Source organism: Pipistrellus hanaki (genome assembly GCF_964339955.1).
Source record: "Pipistrellus hanaki genome assembly, chromosome: 15".
In the NCBI taxonomy this organism is placed as follows: domain Eukaryota; kingdom Metazoa; phylum Chordata; class Mammalia; order Chiroptera; family Vespertilionidae; genus Pipistrellus; species Pipistrellus hanaki.
Window position 1 is genome coordinate 25,913,985 of NC_140517.1, and position 20,445 is coordinate 25,934,429.

General features: G+C 41.5%; 2 protein-coding genes across 3 annotated transcripts in view; one reads left to right on the plus strand and one right to left on the minus strand.

Moving 5' to 3' along the window:
• Positions 1-76: 76 nt before the first annotated feature.
• On the plus strand, positions 77-14,947 carry MAP1LC3B (microtubule associated protein 1 light chain 3 beta). Its single transcript, XM_084905066.1, has 4 exons — positions 77-252; positions 9,400-9,455; positions 11,799-11,905; positions 13,239-14,947. The coding sequence occupies exons 1-4, from the start codon at positions 213-215 to the stop codon at positions 13,411-13,413; spliced, it is 378 nt and encodes a 125-aa protein (XP_084761192.1). The 5' UTR covers positions 77-212; the 3' UTR covers positions 13,414-14,947.
• A 1,064-nt stretch (positions 14,948-16,011) lies between these two features.
• ZCCHC14 (zinc finger CCHC-type containing 14) overlaps positions 16,012-20,445 on the minus strand; it is a 78,256-nt gene continuing 73,822 nt past the window's right edge. For both annotated transcript variants that reach the window (XM_084905031.1, XM_084905030.1), the window contains one exon: positions 16,012-20,067. In XM_084905031.1, the coding sequence (XP_084761157.1) occupies positions 20,012-20,067 (56 nt within the window). In that variant the 3' untranslated portion in view covers positions 16,012-20,011. The remainder of the gene's footprint in view (positions 20,068-20,445) is intronic.

Sequence of the window (20,445 nt, forward strand, 5' to 3'; positions counted from 1 at the left end):
CCCGGTCCTGCGCGCGGCGCTGCTTCCGCCACGCACGCTATGGCGGCGGCGGAGTCCGCCCTTGGCCCCGCCTCTCGGGGCGGCGCGCCGGTCACTTGACGCGGCTGCGGGCTGAAGAAACACAAGGGAAGTCGCGGTCGACGTCGTCGGGACCTCCGCCACCGAAAGCTGCGGGACCCTCTGCCTCGCCGCTTGCTCCCGCCTCGCGCGCCATGCCGTCGGAGAAGACCTTCAAGCAGCGCCGCACCTTCGGTGGGTATCCCGGCGGGGCCGGGGCTGGCGAGGGCGGCCCGGCCCGGGAGTTCCGAGGGTCCGAGGCGCGGGCCGGGCCGGGGGCCCGGAGGTTGGCGGAGGCTGGAGAGAGAGAGCTGAGGGGCCGAGGCGGCGGGCCCGGCTCAGGGGCCCGGAGGTTGGCGGGGGCCGGAGAGGCCGAGGCGGCGGGCCGGGCTGGGGGGCCGGGCGCTGACGGAGGGCCTGGCACCGGAGAGCTGAGGGCCGAGCGGCGGGGACCCGGCGCCAGCCGGTAGAAGGCTCCAGGGCCGCGCGGGGCTGAGGTACCGGTGGCCGGGGCAGAGCAGTGGAGGGGCCGGGCCGCGGACTAGGGGGAGGGTGGGGACTGAGGAGCCGAAGGGCTGGGCCGGGAGGGCTGAGGGCTCGGGCCTGAGAGGCCGCGGGGTTGAGGATGGAGTCGGGTGACCGACGGGCCGAAGGTTTCCGGGAAGGGCCCGCGAGGAGAGCTCCGAGGGCTCCGAGGGCTCCGAGGGCTCCGAGGGCTCCGAGGGCTGCGGGGACGGGGCGGTGCGGGGGTTGGGGTGCGAGCCGGGCCCGGGGCATTCACACCCGGCCCCGCGGGGGCGCGCTTTGGCGGAGGTGCTGAATCACCTTTGGCTCCTGGTCAGCCCTCTGGTCCAGGGGGTGCGGGGTGGCTGTCCCTCCAAAAAGCGAAGTCCCATGGGAGAAGTGGTGGACTCGTTGGGAGGCCCCCCCTCCTCCCCGACGCTGGGCTGCTACAAGCCCTTTGAAGTGGCGGCTCTAGGATGCAAGTGAATCACCTCCAGGTAAGTTGTCCTGGTCCCATGTGGGCACTGGAAACCTCAGTGCTTTAATGGAGAGAAGAAGTGAACGCCGGGGAGCCCCCGAACCTGTGGCTTCTGCACCCCCTCCATTCTGGCCAATGTGGATGGGACTTGCCCGGCGGGCGGGACATCTTGATCTGCTTGTGCAGTAGAGCTAGGGTGGGTGGCTTATCCTCCTGGCTTGCCAGTGCATTCTTACTTTGATATTAGTAGTAAATCATAAAATCAGTTCTCTCCCATTTTAGACTAGAAACCCAACTTAGGCTTTCTGGCATCTGGGTGAAATTGAAAGTAACACCCTAATAATCACTGCTCCACAAAAATGATGAGAAGGAAGTGATCAGTGCTCTTAAGCCAAGAAAATTCTGCAATAACACCGTGGCCTCAGAGGACGTCTGTTTGTAGGACTTGTTTATGGCAGCTCAGGGAGGACAGGAGAGAAGGGAAGCACCAGGTTCCTTCTCCACGGAAAAGGTCCCACCGTAATCTTTCCGGCCTTAAGCAGTGATACCTTTGTCTAGATTTCTGGAGTCTAGAAAGAGGTGAGCATTCATTTGAGCTTGGATAGGGTTTTCTAGATCTCAGGATTGATAAGTATTTGATTTCTTGTGCCTGAGACGTTTCAGTAAATGAAATTCATGTTGGCCTGCTGAGCCTATCTTTTCAAACAGTTCCTTAGGTAGTTTGTTGGTTAAGAAGACTTAGACGTGCCTTTTTAATTAGAAATTTTCCTTTTAGAGACGTTAGTGAACTCTTAATATTATTTAGCTTTTTTTGCAACCCCGAGAATGGCATTTAAAGCAGATTTGCAGTATTTGGCTTCCATCCTCACTGACTGACATTTGAAAGTTAATTGGGGACATTTGTGTGGGAAAGATGCCCATTTTTTCATGACTGAAACTATACTTTCCTCTGCTTAAAGGATTTTTAGGTTATTCTGGAGAAGTTCTAATTAATTGGAAGGATTTCACCTGGAACCTGTGACTCTAGAAGTAAACAAGCAGGAATGCCGCTTCCCTCACCCCCTTCCCATTAGTGTATCTTACATACCAGGTGGGGAAAAGTAGGTTTACTCTGCCATTACAACATTATCTTGTATTAATAAAGTTATTGTAATTATTATAATTTGCAAGCCATTTTTCATATGAACAACTGTAAACCTACTTTTGTCCACTCTGTATATTGTATCTGCTTTCTCTTTACCTCACTTTTCCTCCCAACCCCCTTTTCTAAGATCTCTTTGTCATTTGGCAGAAAAGTATCAAATATCTCTTAATGACCACTACCTTTCTTTGCTCTTGACTTTCATAACAACACTGATAATTGAGTTTTCAGAGATTTGTAGCACAGTAGATGAGGGGAATTAATTCTTTGGCGAAAACCTCTATACTGTAGAATCTAAGAACAGCCCTAGTTAGCTTGAGCAGTTTTATCTCTTTCCAAGTAAGTGAGTTTTATTTTAAAATTGAAAATAGCTCTGTTGATGTCTTATGCTATGATTGAGAAGGCAGGAATGGATCTTAGGGCCAATCCCAAACAACCCCTTTTGTAGCTAAAGAAACTGGGTGGGGCCCAGAGAGGTGAAGAACATGGTCCACCTAGTGGCAGAGTCTGAGCTTGTCCTTGTAAACTTGTGAGATTATTTATTTATTTAATCTTTATTGCTCAGATTATTACAATTGTTTCTCTTTTTTCCCCCATAGCTTACTTCCACCCAGTTTCCACCCCACCCTCTGCCCTTACCTCCCCCACCCCATTGTCCTCATCCATAGGTGTACAATTTTAGTCCAGTCTCTTCCTGCACCTCCCATACCCCTTTCCCCCTGATAACTATCAATCCACTCTCTTTCTTTGCCCCTGATTCTATTACATTCACCAGTTTATTATTTTTTAAAAAATATATATTTTATTGATTTTTTTTACAGAGAGGAAGGGATAGAGAGTTAGAAACATCGATGAGAGAGAAACATCCATTATCTGCCTCTTGCACACCCCCTACTGGGGATGTGCCGGCAACCAAGGTACATGTCCTTGACCAGAATCGAACCTGGGACTTCTCAATCTGCAGGAAGATGCTCTATCCACTGAGCCAAACTGGTTTTGGCTCACCAGTTTATTCTGTTCCTCAGATTTTTAGATTCACTTGTTGATAAATATGTATTTGTTATTCATAATATTTATCTTTACCTTTTTCTTCTTCCTCTTAAAGAATACCCTTCAGCATTTCATGTAATCCTGGTTTGGTGGTGATGAACTCCTTTAGCTTTTTTTTTTTTTTTTTATCTGTGAAGCTCTTTATCTGACCTTCAATTCTGAATGATAACTTTGCTGGGTAGAGTAATCTTGGTTGTAGGTTCTTGCTATTCATCACTTTGAATATTTCTTGCCACTCCCATCAGGCCTGCATAGTTTCTGTTGAGAAATCAGCTGATAATTGTATGGGTGCTCCTTTATATGTAACTACCTGCTTTTCTCTTGCTGCTTGTAATATTCTGTCTTTTGCTCTTGGCATTTTAATTATGAAGTGTCTTGGTGTGGTCTTCTTTGGATTCCTTTTGTTTGGGGTTCTGTGCATTTCCTGGACTTGTAAGTCTATTTCTTTCACCAGGTGGGGGAAGTTTTAGGTCATTATTTCTTCAAATAGGTTTTCAGTATCTTGCTCTCTCTCTCTCCTTCTGGCACCCCCATAATTCTGATGTTGGTATGCTTGAGGTTGTCCCAGAAGCTCCTTACACTATCTTCAACTTTCTGGATTCTCTTCTCTTCTTGCTTCTCCAGAGGAGTGTCCTTTGCCTCTAACAGTAAAGCTGCGGTCTTCTGAAACCACATCTCCTAAGTTATCACAGGCCTGTGTGTGGAGTAGCCTGCATCCCATCCTCTCAGAGTGGCGCCCAGTCAGTCCTGCCCTTGGGTGTGTGCCTCAGACCTCTGCCTTCCACAGCTCCTGAGTTTCCACCTTAACAATCCAGATTCCCTCTGCAAGAACATGGGTGTCCCAGGGGCTCGACTGGAATTGGGTTGGGTCTCTGTAGTCTGGTGCTTCCGACTCCTTTCACTATGGAGAAGCTTTGGCAACCTCTGTGGTCAGATCTCTCTGTGCACACTCACTCGCACGATTGTAGACCCTGCCTGCTGCAGCTCCCGGCTCCTCTGAGTCTCCCAGTCTCTGAGTCTCCAGGTGCCTTTCTCTGCAGTCCAGATTCCACCAGTATGAGCCTGGGTCCACCAGGTTCTGGACAGGGTTGGGGTTTAGTGTAGTTGAAAATGGGGTTCAGTGGAGCCGCAGCCGGGGGCTTCCTTTCCCCTCCCGTCAGCCAGGCACTCGGCTGCCCGTTGAGCCTCTCTACTTTCTCCTTGTAGATTTCCCACTCCGCCAGCTTTCCTGTGGTTTTGGATGATGTCCGTTCTGTCTTTTAGTTGTTTTGAAATTGTTGTGCCAGGCGGCAGCTTAGGTGCTTACCTAGGCCGCCATCTTGGTTTCTTCTCCATTTTACAGTTTTTATTTGTTAGCTATCTTCTGTGTACAAGCTTGAGCCCTGGGGGAATACACAGATGACTAGAGCTGCATCCCTGATTGCCAGGGGCAGTCTGACAAACAGATTATAGCACTGAGAAAATAATTGAGTTAAAAGAATTTTTGATCTGTGTTGTTGATATGCTCCTGTCAGATGTACTATTCACCTCTGAAGATAACTAAACATTTTTTTAAAAAATATATTTTATTGATTTTTTTTACAGAGAGGAAGAGAGAAGGAAGAGTTAGAAACATCAATGAGAGAGAATCATTGATCAGCTGCCTCTTGCACACCCCCTACTGGGGATGTGCCTGCAACCAAGGTACATGCCCTTAACCGGAATCAAACCTGGGACCTTTCAGTCCGCAGTCCAACGCTCTATCCATTGAGGCAAACCGGTTTCGGCTGAAGATAACTTTAAAAAGTGTGTTATTGCCCTGGGTCTTGTGGTAAGGTTTGTTGAGTGTAGTCCCATCCACCAAGAGGTCATTGGTTTGAATCTTCAGCGACTAATTGCAAGTGCAGGTTGTTACCTGTGCTTCTGACCAGCTGACCTCTCTTTTCCAGGTGGTCAGGAGTGAGGCTAAATGTTTGAAACCTCTAATCTTTGTTGGTCCCTTGGCAACCACCCTCCATCCTTAAGGCTTTCTCAAAATCACCTCATTAACATAAACTCAGGTGTGGTTGAAAGGGGCTTAGTGTGAATAAGGAAAGATCTTTATCACCCATACTAGTGGCCTGTTGCAGGAAGATTCCTGCAATGGGACTTCCTGCCTCGGGTCACCTTTCCGCCTGCTTTCCTCCCTTCTCCCTGCCCTGCCCCACCTGCTTTCCTCCCTTCGCCCGCCTGCTTCCTCCCCTCCCCCGCAGGGCCTCCCTTCTCCACTGCTTTGCTTTCTTCTTCGCAGCTTCACTCCCTTCTGCAGGCTTGGTTTCTGTCTACACTGTCTTGATATGCAAATTAACTGCCATATTGGTTCGGTTGATTTGCATACTCACCCTGTTTGGCTGGTGGGCGTGAGTTATGTGGTGGAATGATGGTTAATTTGCATATTTCTCTGTTATTAGGTTAGATAGGGAAATCTAAGGGTTTTGGGAGCTCTGTGCCAGGACCAAATATGTATTTCTTGTTATAAGTCACAATGTAATAGGTGAAAACCAATAGGTTAAATTTACTATTAATAATAATAGCTAAATTTATGTTTATCGTCATATATTGAATAACAATATGCACTGGGAAGAATCAGTGAGTTTGCAGTCATCTTTGTCTATAGCAAATATGTTTTTTTTTTTGTTTTGTTTTAATATGTTTTTATTGATTTCAGAGAAGAAGGGAGAGGGAGAGAGAAATAGAAACATCAACGATGAGAGAGAATCATTGATCGGCTGTCTCCCGCATGCCCCACACTGGAGATTAAGCTGTGACCTTCTGGTTCATAGGTCTATGCTCAACCACTGAGCCATACAGACTGGGGGCAAATATGATTTTATTTAGTAGTTTATCTTTAGAGATGATTTAGATATGGATGGGAAAGTATAAACAGAACTTACATTCATATTTGAATATGGGAATTCGATAATTTTTATGGGGAATATTAACTAAAAAAAAATTCAAACCAAAATGGCAGTGATGTTAAAATAAATTCATGTCTATATAGGTCATAGCATCTTTTTTTCTGGAGCTACTAGTATGAACACTTTCTCAGGAAGTTCATTACATTGATCATTTATTTGCAAATACATACCATGAGAATGAATCCTACCATAGTAAGTCAAGGTGATTTTATTAATTTTTGTTAGAAGGTTTTAATTTATGCCATCTTAATCATATGTTCATGTATTGCTTTATATATGACATGATCCTCCAATTATATTGTTACCTTATTGAGAACTGGGCTTGGCTCCCCCCCACACCCCATATTCTACAGATAGCCTAATACAATAGGTGAAAATATAAATAAGTGATTCTATTAAGGGGGAGAATACAGAGATATTCTCAAAAAAGTATTCAACAGGCCGAAACCGGTTTGGCTCAGTGGATAGAGCATCGGTCTGCGGACTGAAGAGTTCCGGGTTCGATTTCTGTCAAGGGCATGTACACTGGTTGCGGCACATCACCCGTGGCAGTGTGCAGGAGGCAGCTGGTCGATGTTATACTCTAATCGATGTTTCTAGCTCTCTATTTCTCTCCCTTCCTCTGTGAAAAATCAATAAAATATATATTTTTTAAAAGTATTCAAGGGGAGAATCCAAGATGGCTGCACAGGTAAACACCTAACCGCAGCCCCACACAATAATTTCAATAAAATAAAACTAAAATATAAAAGACATTACCCAGAACTACAGGAAAGTCGACTGACTGGAAATTCTACAACGAGAAGCAAGGAGAAAACCAGAAGGAAGAGCGGAGGAACTGTAAAAGCCTAAGGTACGGAGACATGCGGTGCGCGCGGAGAGGACGGAGCCGGAGAAGAGGGGCAGCTGAGTGCCTGGCTGGCGTTCCCTAGTGGGAAGGAGATAAAAGCTCCAGACTGTGCTGAACCCCAGTTCTGACAGCACTGAACCCCAGTTCTAGACCAGACCCCGGGGACCCAGGCTCATACAGAGGCAGCTGGGCGGTAAGGCGGAACCCCGGGGAGAGGCGAAAGGAGGTCCCGGAGGCGCACACATTACGCACAGAGAAGGGACAGTTGGCTGTGCCGCGGGATTGCCCTGGCAATTCCACTTCCAACTGAACTGAACCTCAGTTCCGGGCTCATTGGGGGAGAGCCTCGACTGTTTGGTAGCAGGCGAAAATCGAGGACACCTTTCCCTCACAGGTGCTTACAACGAGTACTGAAGGACCCTAAGGAATACTGAGGCTCTGGAGCCGCATAGGGCGGGGCTGAGGGAAGCCAAGGCTGTAGGCTCCACCCTGAAACTACATCCAAGCAGAACACAGAGACTTTTAAGGCTACCAACTCACGGAAGCTGCGAAAATGCAGACAAGGAAAAAGTTCACAAACGAAAGAAATGGAGGACAAAAAGCAACTGGATATAGAGTTCAAAACCACACTTATAAGGTTGTTCAAGAATCTCCTAGAAAAGGCCGATAAAATAAATGAGACCTATGAGGATATGAAAAGGGATCAACTAGAAATAAGGGATCAACAATAAATAAAAAATACATTGTCTGAAATAAAAAATATTATACAGAGTCCTAAAAACAGAATGGAAGATCGCAAGAATCAAGTCAAAGATTTGGAACATAAAGAGCCAGAAGACACTCCTCCGCAGAAGCAAGAAGGCAAGAGAATCCAGAAAGTTGAGGAAAATGTAAGAAACCTCTGGGACAACTTCAAGCGAACCATCAGAATATTGGGGTCCCAGAAGATGAGAGAGAGCAAGATATCGAAAACATACTGAAAGAAATAGTGACAGAAAACTTCCCCCACCTTGTGAAAGAATTAGACTTACAAGTCCAGGAAGCACACAGAACTCCAAACAAAAGGAATCCAAAGAAGACCACTCCAAGACAAATCATAATTGAAATTCCAAGAGCAAAAGACAAAGAATATTAAAAGCAGCAAGAGCAATGCAGGTAGTTACCTATAAAGGAGCACCTATACGATTGTCAGCTGATTTTTCAACAGAAACCATGCAGGCCAGACAGGAATGGCAAGAAATATTCAAGGTGATGAATAGTAAGAACCTATCCAACAAAGCTATCACTCAGAATCGAAGGCCAGATAAAGAGCTTCACTAATAAAAAAAAGCTAAAGGAGTTCATCACCACCAAACCAGAATTATATGAATTGCTGAAGGGGGTTCTTTTGGAAGAGAAAGTAAATAAAGATAAAAATTATGAACAAATACGTAACTATCAACAAGTGAATCTAAAAACCAAGGAAATTAAAAAAAAATCTGATCAACAATATTAATTGTTGAATATGATAGAATCAGAGGGGGAGTGAACTGACGATTCTTGGGGAAAAGGGGAGAGGGTGGAGTGGGAAAAGACTGAACATAAATTTTGCACTTATGGATGAGGACAATGGGTTGGGGAAAGGGCAGAGGGTGGGGTGGGAACTTGGAGGAGGAGAGCAACGGAGGGGGGGGGGGAAGAGGAACATTTGTAATAATATGAACAATAAAGATTAAAAAAAAAATTCAGCAAAAAAAACCAAAAAAAAACAAAAGAAAAAACATGCAATACCTAACTATTTAGCCAGGACACTGACCTCTTCTTATATTATGAAATTAAAACACTGATGCCCTAGCTGGCTTGGCTCAGTGGATAAAGCATCGGCCTGTGGACTGAAGGGTCCCGGGGTTTAATTCTGGTCAAGAGCACATGCCTGACCTGTAAGCTCCATCCCAGTGTAGGGCTAACAGGAGGCAGCCGATCAATGATTCCATCACTGATGTTTCTCTCTCTCTCTCCCTTCTCTAAAATCAATAAAAATGTATTTTAAAAAGATTAAAAAAAAAAAAGAATTCAACAGTAGACTGTGCTTATTTGGGGCACTGTACAGAACTATTTAACTCTTAATAGGGCATTCCTTTCTCTCTGGTCTTATAACTCCTGATAGAACCATGTAATTAATTGCTTGTTGATTTCCATATAATTGCCCTTGACCTCACATATCAATCTTTGCTAGATATGAAACGTTAGTGCTTGATTTCTTTCACTTCTAGAAAGATGTGCCTACTTGTTTTGCTCTGCTACAAAAAAAGGTGAAATTCAGATATAAAGCTCAACCAGCAAAAATGCAGGAAATAAGCTGCTTTAGAGTCCTTAATAATGCCTATATCTCTTTTCATTGCAGAACAAAGAGTAGAAGATGTCCGGCTTATCCGAGAGCAGCATCCCACCAAAATCCCGGTAAGTAGATAGTTTCAGATACCTATGTATGTTTCAGTGGTTAGTAATGTATGCAGCCCTGGCCAGTGTTGCTAAGCGGTTAAGAGTGTCAGCCGCATACCAAAGGGTCACGGGTTCGATTCCCAATTAAGGGCATGTTACCTAAGTTGCAGGTTCAATCCCTGGTCCTTTTTGGGGCATGTGCAGGAAGCAGTCAATCTATGTCTGTCTGTTTCTCTCTCTTTTCCCCTTTCCCTCTGCCTCCCTCTTCACTTCAGTGGGAAAAAAAATGTCCTCACGTGAGGATTAAAAAAGAAAGAGAAAGAAACTCCACTGCTAAAATTTTATAGAAGCTTTCATGTTTGGCTTTCTGACTGGTCATCTGATACCAAAGTAGGGAAAAGAAGATGAAAGATCCGGGGATGGGGAGGAGGAAGGGGAAAGGGGTAGGAGGACTGTAAAGTGTAAAGAAAAGATAATAAGATGGGTCTGCTCAGCAGTTTCACCTATAGGATTCTATAGTAAAAGACATATTCTGGTTGGACTGGCTGGAACTTTCACAATAATGTGTCTTTGAACTTGGGGTTAACATAGGGCTTAGTATTGAACCTTCTGGGGAATTACCTTAATTTTGTGTTTTTTTTGTTTTGTTTTACTTTTAAGTACCTGCTATGCTTATTTACTAACAGGTGCTACCCTTTGGAAACAAATAGCCAGCCCAAATGTCTGCCAGAATTCTACAGAATCCTTTTGAAATGTGAATATCTGTGTACATTAAAAGTCATCTTTTTTGTTAATAGTTTGTTTTTTTGCAGAAATCACATATTTGTACTTACATGTAGTGTTTGTGACAACACTGCACAAGTTTGAGAAGCAGACTCACAGCCATTCCTATGTTGAGAATATGATGGGTGGATGGATGGACTTGGCACAGTCCATCCTGGTCCTACAGTCTTCATTCCCCAGTGGTGACTTTTTCTGTGCTCCTGTTCATAGCTCTTACCATTAAGTGAAATTTTGAGACGGTTCTTTCAGGTCTAGTAAAATGCCTTATTCTGAGTTATGCATCTGGTCTCCCCAATTAGAAGAGGTAAAGGAAAAAATTTAAAGAAATAAGAACTGAAAAGTAAAACAATCATTTTAGGTGATTGAATTTTCACGGATATCACCACCAAATAGTGAATAGAAGCAGCTAGAACAGCTTCTCCCCAAGCAGACCAGACTCAGCAGCTGAAAGCAGAAGATACCCAAAGTCATCTTATCTGGCATTTTCCAGACTGCGGTGTGTTCCTTTAACAAAGGATTCTAAGATCTTGAATTTTTTCTTCTCATTCCTTACTTCTGCTTTCTGGGCCAAGAATCTATGATTTATGTATTGGCTCCGATTTCTGCTACCACTTAAAACTAGGCAGGTATAGTCTCTCCGCTGATTTCTGTGGATATCATGTTCTGAACACAGCTATAGATAAATTCATTTTAACAAGGAAGATGACAGCTTCACTTTTTTTTTTTCTCTACAGAAAGGAAGTATGGCAAGGAGCTAATGGATTTATTTCCATTCATAATGTGAAACCATTTTTGTTTCCTGCATATTTCAAGATCCTTGACTTTAATACTTATTAAAGAAATAGCAAGAATATTTTATCAAAATGAAAGGAATCTTCAAGTAACAAATTGAAGATTTGACCTCTACTTATAAAATATTTACTTAGTATTATTTTCATGTCAAATAGAGAAGCATGTCTCTAGTATAAAAAACAAACTTAGTCTAGCTCAGCTGGTGTGGCTCTGTGGTTGAGCATTGACCTATGAACTCAGGAGGTCAGTTCGATTCCTGGTCAGGGCACATCCCAGATTGCGGGCTTGAGCCCCAGTGGTGCGTGCAGGAGGAAGCCAGTCAGTGATTTCTTTCATCATTGATGTTTTTCTTTCTTCCTCTCCCTTCCTCTCTGAAATAAATAAAAATATATATTTTAAAAAACCACCTTAACATTTTTATTAAGGTTCCTACCATGCCACAGGAAATGGTAGTATTAGAATTGGTACAGACAGATTCATATCTTTATACTTTATACTTAAGCCTCTCTGTTCTGGAAGGCAGCTATGCTCACCACTATACCACCAATGCAGCCTCACCGTTCTGACTAGTATATTTTCATGGTTCCAAATAACAAAATACTTAGCATTTTCTTCCTCCTCCCTGCTCACCCCCCTGGAGGCAGCTACTGTGTCTCTTGTGTACCATTTTATAAGAGATATAGATCTATGAGGAAACTAACAAATGTGCCAGTTACAACATAGGAAGTTTTTTATTTTTCTCCCTTAGTGACTATTTTAAAATCACATTTCTGGATTCATTTCTAGGTGATAATAGAACGATACAAGGGGGAAAAGCAGCTTCCTGTTCTGGATAAAACCAAGTTTCTTGTACCTGATCATGTCAACATGAGTGAACTCATCAAGATAATTAGGTAATCACCTTTTTGTTTTTTTATTTCTTTAGGTAACTTCTCATTTATTTTTAATTTTTTACTGATCTTAGATGAGGTGGGGGAAAGGAAGGAGAGAGAGAGAGAAACATTAATGTGAGCGAAACATTGATTGGTTGCCTCCCGAGTGTGCCCCACCAGGACCGAACCCAAAATCTGGGTATATGCCCCAATTGGGAATCGAACCTACCACCTTTTTTGTTGTTATTGTTGTTAATCCTCACCTGAGGATATTTTTTCATTGATTTTTAGGGAGAGTGGGGGAGAGAGAGAGAAAGACAGAGAAGCATTGATATGAGAGAAACACATCGATTGGTTGTCTCTTCCACAAGCCTTGACCATAGCCCGGGCCAGGGAGGAGCCTGCAACCAAGGTACATGCCCTTGACCAGAATCGAACCCGGGAGCCTTTGGTTTGCAGGCTGACGCTCTATCCACTGAGCCAAACCAGCTAGGGTGCTGATGTAGGGGACATCCTGATACTCCAACCAAGCCACACCAGCTGGGGCTTAACTTCTTAATCTTTTTAAAAAAAAAAAATGTTTTTATTTATTTCAAAGAGGGCAAGATAAAGAGAGAAACATCAATGATGAGAGAGAATCATTGACCAGCTTCCTCCTGCACATCCCCTGCTGGGGACTGAGCACACAACCCGGGCATGTCATGATGGAAATAGAACTCTGACCTCCTGGTTTGTGGGTTGATGCTCAACCACTGAGCCATACCAGCTGGGGTTAAGTTTTTATTCTTTATCACACTTACAGATAAATCTTTTGTTCTGATTAAAATTATGCAAGCTTAATAAAACCATAGATGTTTCATTTCTTGTTTTTATTTTTTTGTTTGTTTTTTTAAAAATATTTTTTATCTGCTAGATCTCATGTCCCTTCTGATTCTTTTATAACATCTAGTGTAGATGTCCTTTAATCAGAAAAGTTATAAGTTTTGTATCAAAATTATTAAAAGAATTCAGATTTGGTATAGTGGTAATAAATTGTACCAGCTTAGGTCTTAGTTTATAAATATTTTGAACTATTTTTCTCACATTTTAGACACTAATGACATTCTTCAGACAGCATAATAGTTTAAAGCTCAAGGTAGTAAGAATTATCACTAATATTGATCATGAATATAATCATAGGAAATGTCTTGTTCTTTGTGAGAAGAAATACTAGTCATTAATGGTAAAGTATACACTTAATTTTGCCAGAAGCAGCATTTAAAAAAATATACTTTTAAAATCAATTAATGGGTGATATTTTTACACGTTCCCTACTGATTGATGTGTCAATATTTTTTCATATTTCTTTCAATAGAAGGCGCTTACAGCTCAACGCTAATCAAGCCTTCTTCCTGTTAGTGAATGGGCACAGCATGGTGAGTGTGTCCACACCGATATCGGAAGTGTATGAAAGTGAGAAGGATGAAGATGGATTCCTGTATATGGTCTACGCCTCTCAGGAGACATTTGGAATGAAATTGTCGGTGTAAGACTAGAAAAATGCATCTGTTCTAGAATTTTTTAAACCCTTACCAACGGGGAAAAAAGGGATGTTACCAACTGAGATTGGATCAGTTCATCTAAATCACAGATCATCAAAACAGTAGTGTCTTGCCTAGGAGTTTTAGAGAGTTGTTTTTGTACTTTAAGCAGAAAAACTGAGCTCCAAGCGAGCACATTCAGCTTTGGAAAACTATATTATTTAACCTAGGCTGTCTTGTTTTAAAGTTTAAAAATAAAATACTTTGCATTCTAAGTTACCAATAAAATAGATCTTCAAGTTATTTTAATGTTCTTTCCCCAAGAGGAACTTGTATTTTGAGCATTCAGAGACAGTAAGTCAGAATCTGCCAACTTTTATTGGTTTCTATCCAACTAGAGAAATCTCAAGCTTAGCTCCCAAAACACATTTGCCATAATCGTCTGCAAAAAGCAGGCTAAATGGAGGTGTATAAGAAAACTGTGAACTGGTGTTCAAGGTTCCTGATTCCTATCAAGTACACCCAAGGCAACACTCTTGCAGTGTTAGGAAGTTATTTGTTCTCCAGACAGTAACATACATGGTAACACCACTGCTCAGTGGAAACCTTGAATAATTTATTTTGGTCAAGTTTCTCAAAAGGCCCAGAGGAAAAAAGTGACATTTCTTCTGTTTTGGATATTCTCTGATCAAAGAGCTCAAAATAGTGCCTGCTTTGGTAAATAAACAAGCACTTGTATCAGTTTCATTCTTTAGGATAGCAGTAGAAATTACAGAATCCTGCAGATGATTTATGTTTTATGTTGTGTGTGACTAAACTATGTTGTTAAAAAGTTATCACATTTTAAAATAGTATTTCAGTTATCATTTAGGTCAAACAACATTGAAATTCCCCTACTCCAAGCGCATTCCCCCACTTCAGTTGTGAAGAAAGCAGTAAAAGGAGATACAGACTCTTCACAGATATTAATATAAAAAGTTAAACATTTCCCAAGTCCAACCAGAATAACCAATACTTCCTACTACCTGCATGATTATTTACTATTTTCATGGAAATCTCACAAAAAGATCACAGACCACTTTTAGACTATATGTAGCAGTTCATGATTTGCCTTTGTGTATTTAGATGTGTATTTAGATGTTGTATCAGTTAGTGGAAACTTACTATAATGTTGGGATTAGACAATATAACTGTGTATGGGCCCTCACCCCTCAAACTATCACCTACTCCAACCGCTGCATGCGTCTGTCTACATGGCTAACTTTTAATATGTATATTTTTACATTATGTACATTCTTAATTGGCCTGTCTTTAGATTGTATGTCACTATATCTGACATTCTTGTAACTACTGTGTGATCAATAAGATTCCTATAAGAAATTCTGCTTTTTAAAAACAATACCATGCTGAGAGGGGCGACATATCCCAAGTTAATGGGTAGTCACTCCATATTTATAGGATCTTTAAAACAAGTACATTTTTAAATGAACTAAGGTGAATAAAGGCACAACTAAAAACTGTCATTAAAGCTCAATTTAATGGACCAGTGTTTGAGACTGCATACTGTCTGTACTAGCCAAAGCCAAATAGAGTCCTTCCTAACAAGAAGCATCAGGCTGGTTTTGCTGGGCTGGGGGAGCAGTTGGGTGGAGTGACACCTCTGAAGGTCTCCTGTCAGGGGCATCTTCTTCACTGTGGTCAAGGTTCTGCCCCTTGGTCTTGACCTTACAAAACTATACTAAGAACTTGTATGCCACAAAGTAGGAGGAAGATGGGTGTGGGATGTAGGTGTTTCATGGGAATAAACACTTGAAAACATTGCTCTGAATAAACAAAGTGAAATAAACACAAAGGTATAGAGTATGTGTGTGTGCAGTCGAGATGGCATGACTCATGGTACCTTAGGTTACGGGGAGCCGCATCAAGTAAAGACATAATGCAAACACCAGCCACGTAGTGGCCGGTGCTACTCGGCTGGAAAACCAGACCTGGACCCAACTCAAGTTCCAATAGGCACTGCAATGTCTGTGGAAGAGTACGGGGAGCAGTTGAGGAAATACCCTGCTTCCCTGAGTTTCTTGTTCAGATGTGCATGTTCCGCATCTCCCGAAGAGCAAGTGCTCCACATTGGGCTGCCAGCTGTGTCGTTTACTTACCGAACAGTAGCCTGAAAAAAACCAAGAGGCCTTATGGACCTTTATGGTGAAAAGGCACCAGAATTCTCCCTCTAGTGCTTGGCACTGCTCAAGACAAAAATAGTCCTAGGCACACTTACTGCCAACCTCTCAAATCCAGAGGACAGAGCTTAAGATGGTAGGGTACATTCACCATGCATTTGGGAATGTTTAAAGAAGCTTAGATCTATTAACACATACTTTGATTGTTATGAAACCTTTATACCCCAATCAAGAATTCACATTTCTGTCCATACCAAAGACATTTGTTAAAAACCTAGGAACCTTGACAGAAAACAGGTTTAAGACTATTCCTTTTGTAAAGCTGGGAAGGCAGAAAAGGACTGACTCCCTAGTTTAGAGATCAAGAATTGTGAATTATAGGAAAAGATGTGTGCTTCATATTTGAGGCAAAGACCCAATAAAATGAAAGTTTTTGTTTTTATTTTCATTTTTTTAATTTTCAGTACATTAAATTTACTCATAAAAACATTCTAAAAATGTACAATTTTTCTTTTAACAAAGTATAATAAAACATAAAAACCCCAAAAACAATACTTGACATTTACAATTCAAAATCAAATTAGCAGAATATTAAATATTTACAAAACTATATTTTTAAAAAATATTTATAAAGTTACATGCAATTTTGTAGAACTGACAAAAGAATGGCTCAAAAATGGGAGACTTTTCCTTCATTCCTAAAAAGAAAATATGTTCAATAGAAGCTGTGAAGATTCTTAAGTATACGAGGTCTTCAGTTTCAGTACCAAAGCCTTTGTCTTTGTGCATGTAAAAACTCACCCATGTGAGGGGCTTGTTACAATACCCGACCGGCACGCCCCTCCCTCCACTAACAGTGTAGTAACATTGACCTTTGGCCTCAACCAGCACAGTATTTTTGTGAATGTTGATTAGAGATACTTTCTTTCATAACATTGGGACTTGTCAATAATTGGGCCTCTTCAGAACCCATGGCTTTAAGTGTCACCTGACTCATTCTTTGGGAGTCATCTGTACTTTGGAAAGGATGGCCAATGGGATCAGGTTCCACAGGCCCATCCTCTGAGATGGGGGGTCAAGCTGAGCAGAGACATGGTTTCCCTTATAACCTTTAAGACTCTTCAGTGGGTAATACCATCACTAAAAATCATGAGAGGAGGAGGAGTGACAAAATGATAGGGAGTGAAGAGGGGAGGGTGCAACCCAATTTCTGCTTGTCAAGTGTTCACTAGAGACTGGAGTGAGTGAATGAGTGCAAGCCTCAGTCAGCCTGTGCTCAAACAGGGAACACGTCACAGCTGTGTGACGTCAGGCAAAGTTACTACCACTGCTACTGCGCCTCCATACATAGTGTGTAGTGTAAACTAACTATGTTGACTTCTTGTGATAAAGGACTTATAGAATTCTAAATATAGTGAATTAAAATACTCAACCTACAAACTACTGTATTAACAAGCTGACTCCTGTAATCTTTTGGAGATTATATAGATGATGCTGGTTTTTTTAAATACCCAATCACACCGGCTTTCAAAAAATAATTTTTTTTTTTTTTTTTAGAAGTGCTAGCTCCCATTTCCTCAGTGCTCTTTAACAATTGGGAGTTTTAATGTTAAAACATTTTCCTATTTTCAGTATGACCATGAAACAAAAATTAGAAAATAAGGTAGAAAATTGACAGTTTTGCTTAAAAAAAAAAAAAAAAAAAAAAAAAAGATGAAATAGTTGTTTCATCCCAACATTGTATTCTACTTTGATCTGTACATTCTACTTTCCCCATTCTTGAAGATAAAAATGGGGTTAGAAACTTTAATATATGACAGACTACATAAAGCAAAGTGGCTGGTGCCACACCTACCTGGTTGCCACAGCACTTGGAAACAGCCACGATTTCAGGAAAACGACTAAGTAGTTGAAAGGATCAGTCTGATCTGTGTTTCTAACGTGAGGACATCTTCTGAGGAAATGCAAAATGCTCTTTTAGGCCTACTGGCTTTGGTTGCTTTCGGAGAGAAACTCATCAGAGATAATGCTGCTAGCAAATATTCCCAAGGCCAAGTATGCAATTCACTTGGGAAGAGATCTGATGGATCAGCAGCTTTGTGGCCTGTGTATCTCATATCTACATTTTACAATTCTCAACGTGGAATGACCTCATTGGAAATGTCACACCACACACATAGTTTCAAAGAAACAGAATTTTTCTAAGACCTTTGATGACTGGAACACAGCCACACAATGTCTGAACTTATTTACCTTAATTTGAAAGTCATACTTCAAAGTTTGTTTTAATTTTTTGTTGTATTTAATGCTAATCTCTAATATTTACCAAAATAGTTATAAGGGTGACAAAAGACACTTTCATTTCCAATACTGACCATTAAAACAAAGAAACCTAAATATGACCTTTTTTCTTTTGTTATGAGTCAGTTTTCCACAATGTCACTGTGTTGAAATAGGATTTATTTAAAATATTTCTTTGTTTAAAAAACCAAAAAATTTAAAAGTTTGGCTTTCAGCACATATCCAGGCCACTGTAATGGCCTTCAGAAATATTAAAATCGTAAACATCAATGAACACTCTAAGTCTTCCTTTAACATAACATGACAAGTTCCAGTCTAATATTCTTTAAGGCAAAGTTGTGTCAGTTCTCATTATTTTGACATTTTTGTAGTGTTTATAATTTAAGAGATCAATGTAACATTCCCCCAAAAAACTTGTAAGCATCAGCTTTGCTTAAAAACTGTATGTAATAATACTGTGTACCAGGAAGAGATATAAGAATACAGAGGTCTGTCAATTCTGCATTGCATAGAAATAAAACTCTACTAAAATAAAACTCTAAAAAATTCTACTAAAAGCCTTCCATAAAAAAAATGTAACAACTTTCTGCTTTAGTTTCCAGGAAGCCAGGAAACTGATCTCAAAATTTGAAACTTCCTATCACAATGCCTCAAATTCTAGAGTATTCTTTCTATTTACATCAATTTTGTTTGAGGCTGATTGTCCCATTTTAAGAATGTTCTGAATATTACATTTTCTCTTTTTAAATAAATATTCAACTGCAAAAATCCCTGGGTAAGGCCTTCCCGATTAATATTTTAATACTGAAGGCGTTAGCATTTAAAATAATATTTGAGCAGAAAATTCCCTTTAGACTTGAAGATTTAAGTTCCTAAATTTCAGATCAGAAAGCTCTCATTGCAATAGGGTGAAATTGAGAACTGTGTGGTGAGGACTTTATTTCCCATCTCAATAAAACTAGACTTTTGCAGATCCTGTAGCTCTGTCCTGTTGGTGTGGTCTCTTTTAGAGTCTTATCTTTTTCTATTGTAGCCTTCCAGGTTTTCAACAGAACTAATAATACAAAATAAGTCAACAGAAGAAAATTTCAAATCTTTTGCTCATAAATTACAGGACTATATTGTTGAAATGTGTGTCTCAAGTGTGAATCTGTTAACAGTAAGCCTTGGGAAGGCTATGTGAGGTTTTAGACTTGAAAACTGCTAAGGATAGATAGCATCTGTTAGAGACAACTCACAAAGGCCATGCTGTTACCGTGTGTCTGCAAGAGCTCCTTTGTAGTGGAAGATGACAGGCCTCAAAGCTATGGAAGGACCGATAAAGAAGATATTCTCAAAGCTTTGACAGCTAGGGATTTTCTGGGACTTGGACCCTTAGAAATTAAGTTGTTGCAAGTAACTATTTCTACTTAATAATGTAGTTTAAATTTATTTGCAGAAAAAATTAAAAACCTGAAACTGCTACAAAGTGTTTTACGGAGGGAAGTAAATACTAAGATCTCTGTGTGTACAAAGTGACTAGCCTGCTGGTGCCAACTCTTTAAAGACAGATTCTCTGAATATCTTGCACTGACTGCTCTCAGGGAGTTTGTCTCCAGAACGGCAGAGATTGACATCAGTTTACATTCTTCTGTAGTGCAATCCCTAAAAAAGCCCAGAAATTAGTGCCTAACCACTTTAGGAACAAAACAAAAGTGACATTTTCCCTCACCCAGGGGTGTCAAGAGTCCGACTGGTGGAACTCCACTTGGAGAACTCCAACCTTCAGTTCTCGATTCCGATCTCGCGTAGCTGCCCTGGAATTACGTGTGAGCCTAGAAGGACCAATGACAGCAATGCTCTTCCAGAGACGGGAGGCCTCTGCATTGCCATCAAGGGTGGAGGTGGCCAATTTCACCTGCTGTGGAGATACCCACTAGGCAAGTCCTGACATCAAGCTCCAATCTAGGATTTTGGCAATAAAACTGAGTTTGATGCACTCCTATGCTAGGTTTTCTATCCAGTCTAATAAAGTAAAGCACCTTTGGATTAAAGATATTAAGCTCAACAGCAACTAGACTTCTCAGTTTTGTATTTAATTTTCCTTATGTCTCCATGGCTTAATAGTGTTCTGTTGCCAGAGAAAAATATCAATCTGTGGAGTCCAGACTTTCTGCTGGAGGGGCATATTTCAACCTAAAAGTACCTAGAGAGAGGGAAAAAAAGAGATCAAATTTGAATCACTGTAGAATTACTACAAACAGCTGATCTGTCCAAAGTTATTTCCAGAGTCACTGGTCAAAATTCAGGTGCTGGGAACCTAGACCACCTGTTCTAACCACTGCCAACCCCCCCCTCCCACCCCACAACTGATGCAAATTTACTAGTTTTCCAAGAATCAGACAAGGGGTGAAATGACTGAAGTTGCCAATCTATTCCTTGATTCTTTTTAGGAGTGCTTTTTCTGGGATTCAACAGCACATAGCTGGTTGGCCATCCAGCATGCATCTCTCGGGACATGCGTCCTCTGGGGACAGGGCCCCTGCTCTGGGATCGCGGCATCAGGACAAGCAGCACAATCTCT

Coding starts and splice junctions, on each gene's coding strand:
- MAP1LC3B (XM_084905066.1), top strand. CDS start 213: ATGCCGTCGGAGAAGACCTTCAAGCAGCGCCGCACCTTCG. Junction 253..9,399: donor CAAGCAGCGCCGCACCTTCG/GTGGGTATCCCG, acceptor TTTTCATTGCAG/AACAAAGAGTAGAAGATGTC. Junction 11,906..13,238: donor GAACTCATCAAGATAATTAG/GTAATCACCTTT, acceptor TTCTTTCAATAG/AAGGCGCTTACAGCTCAACG.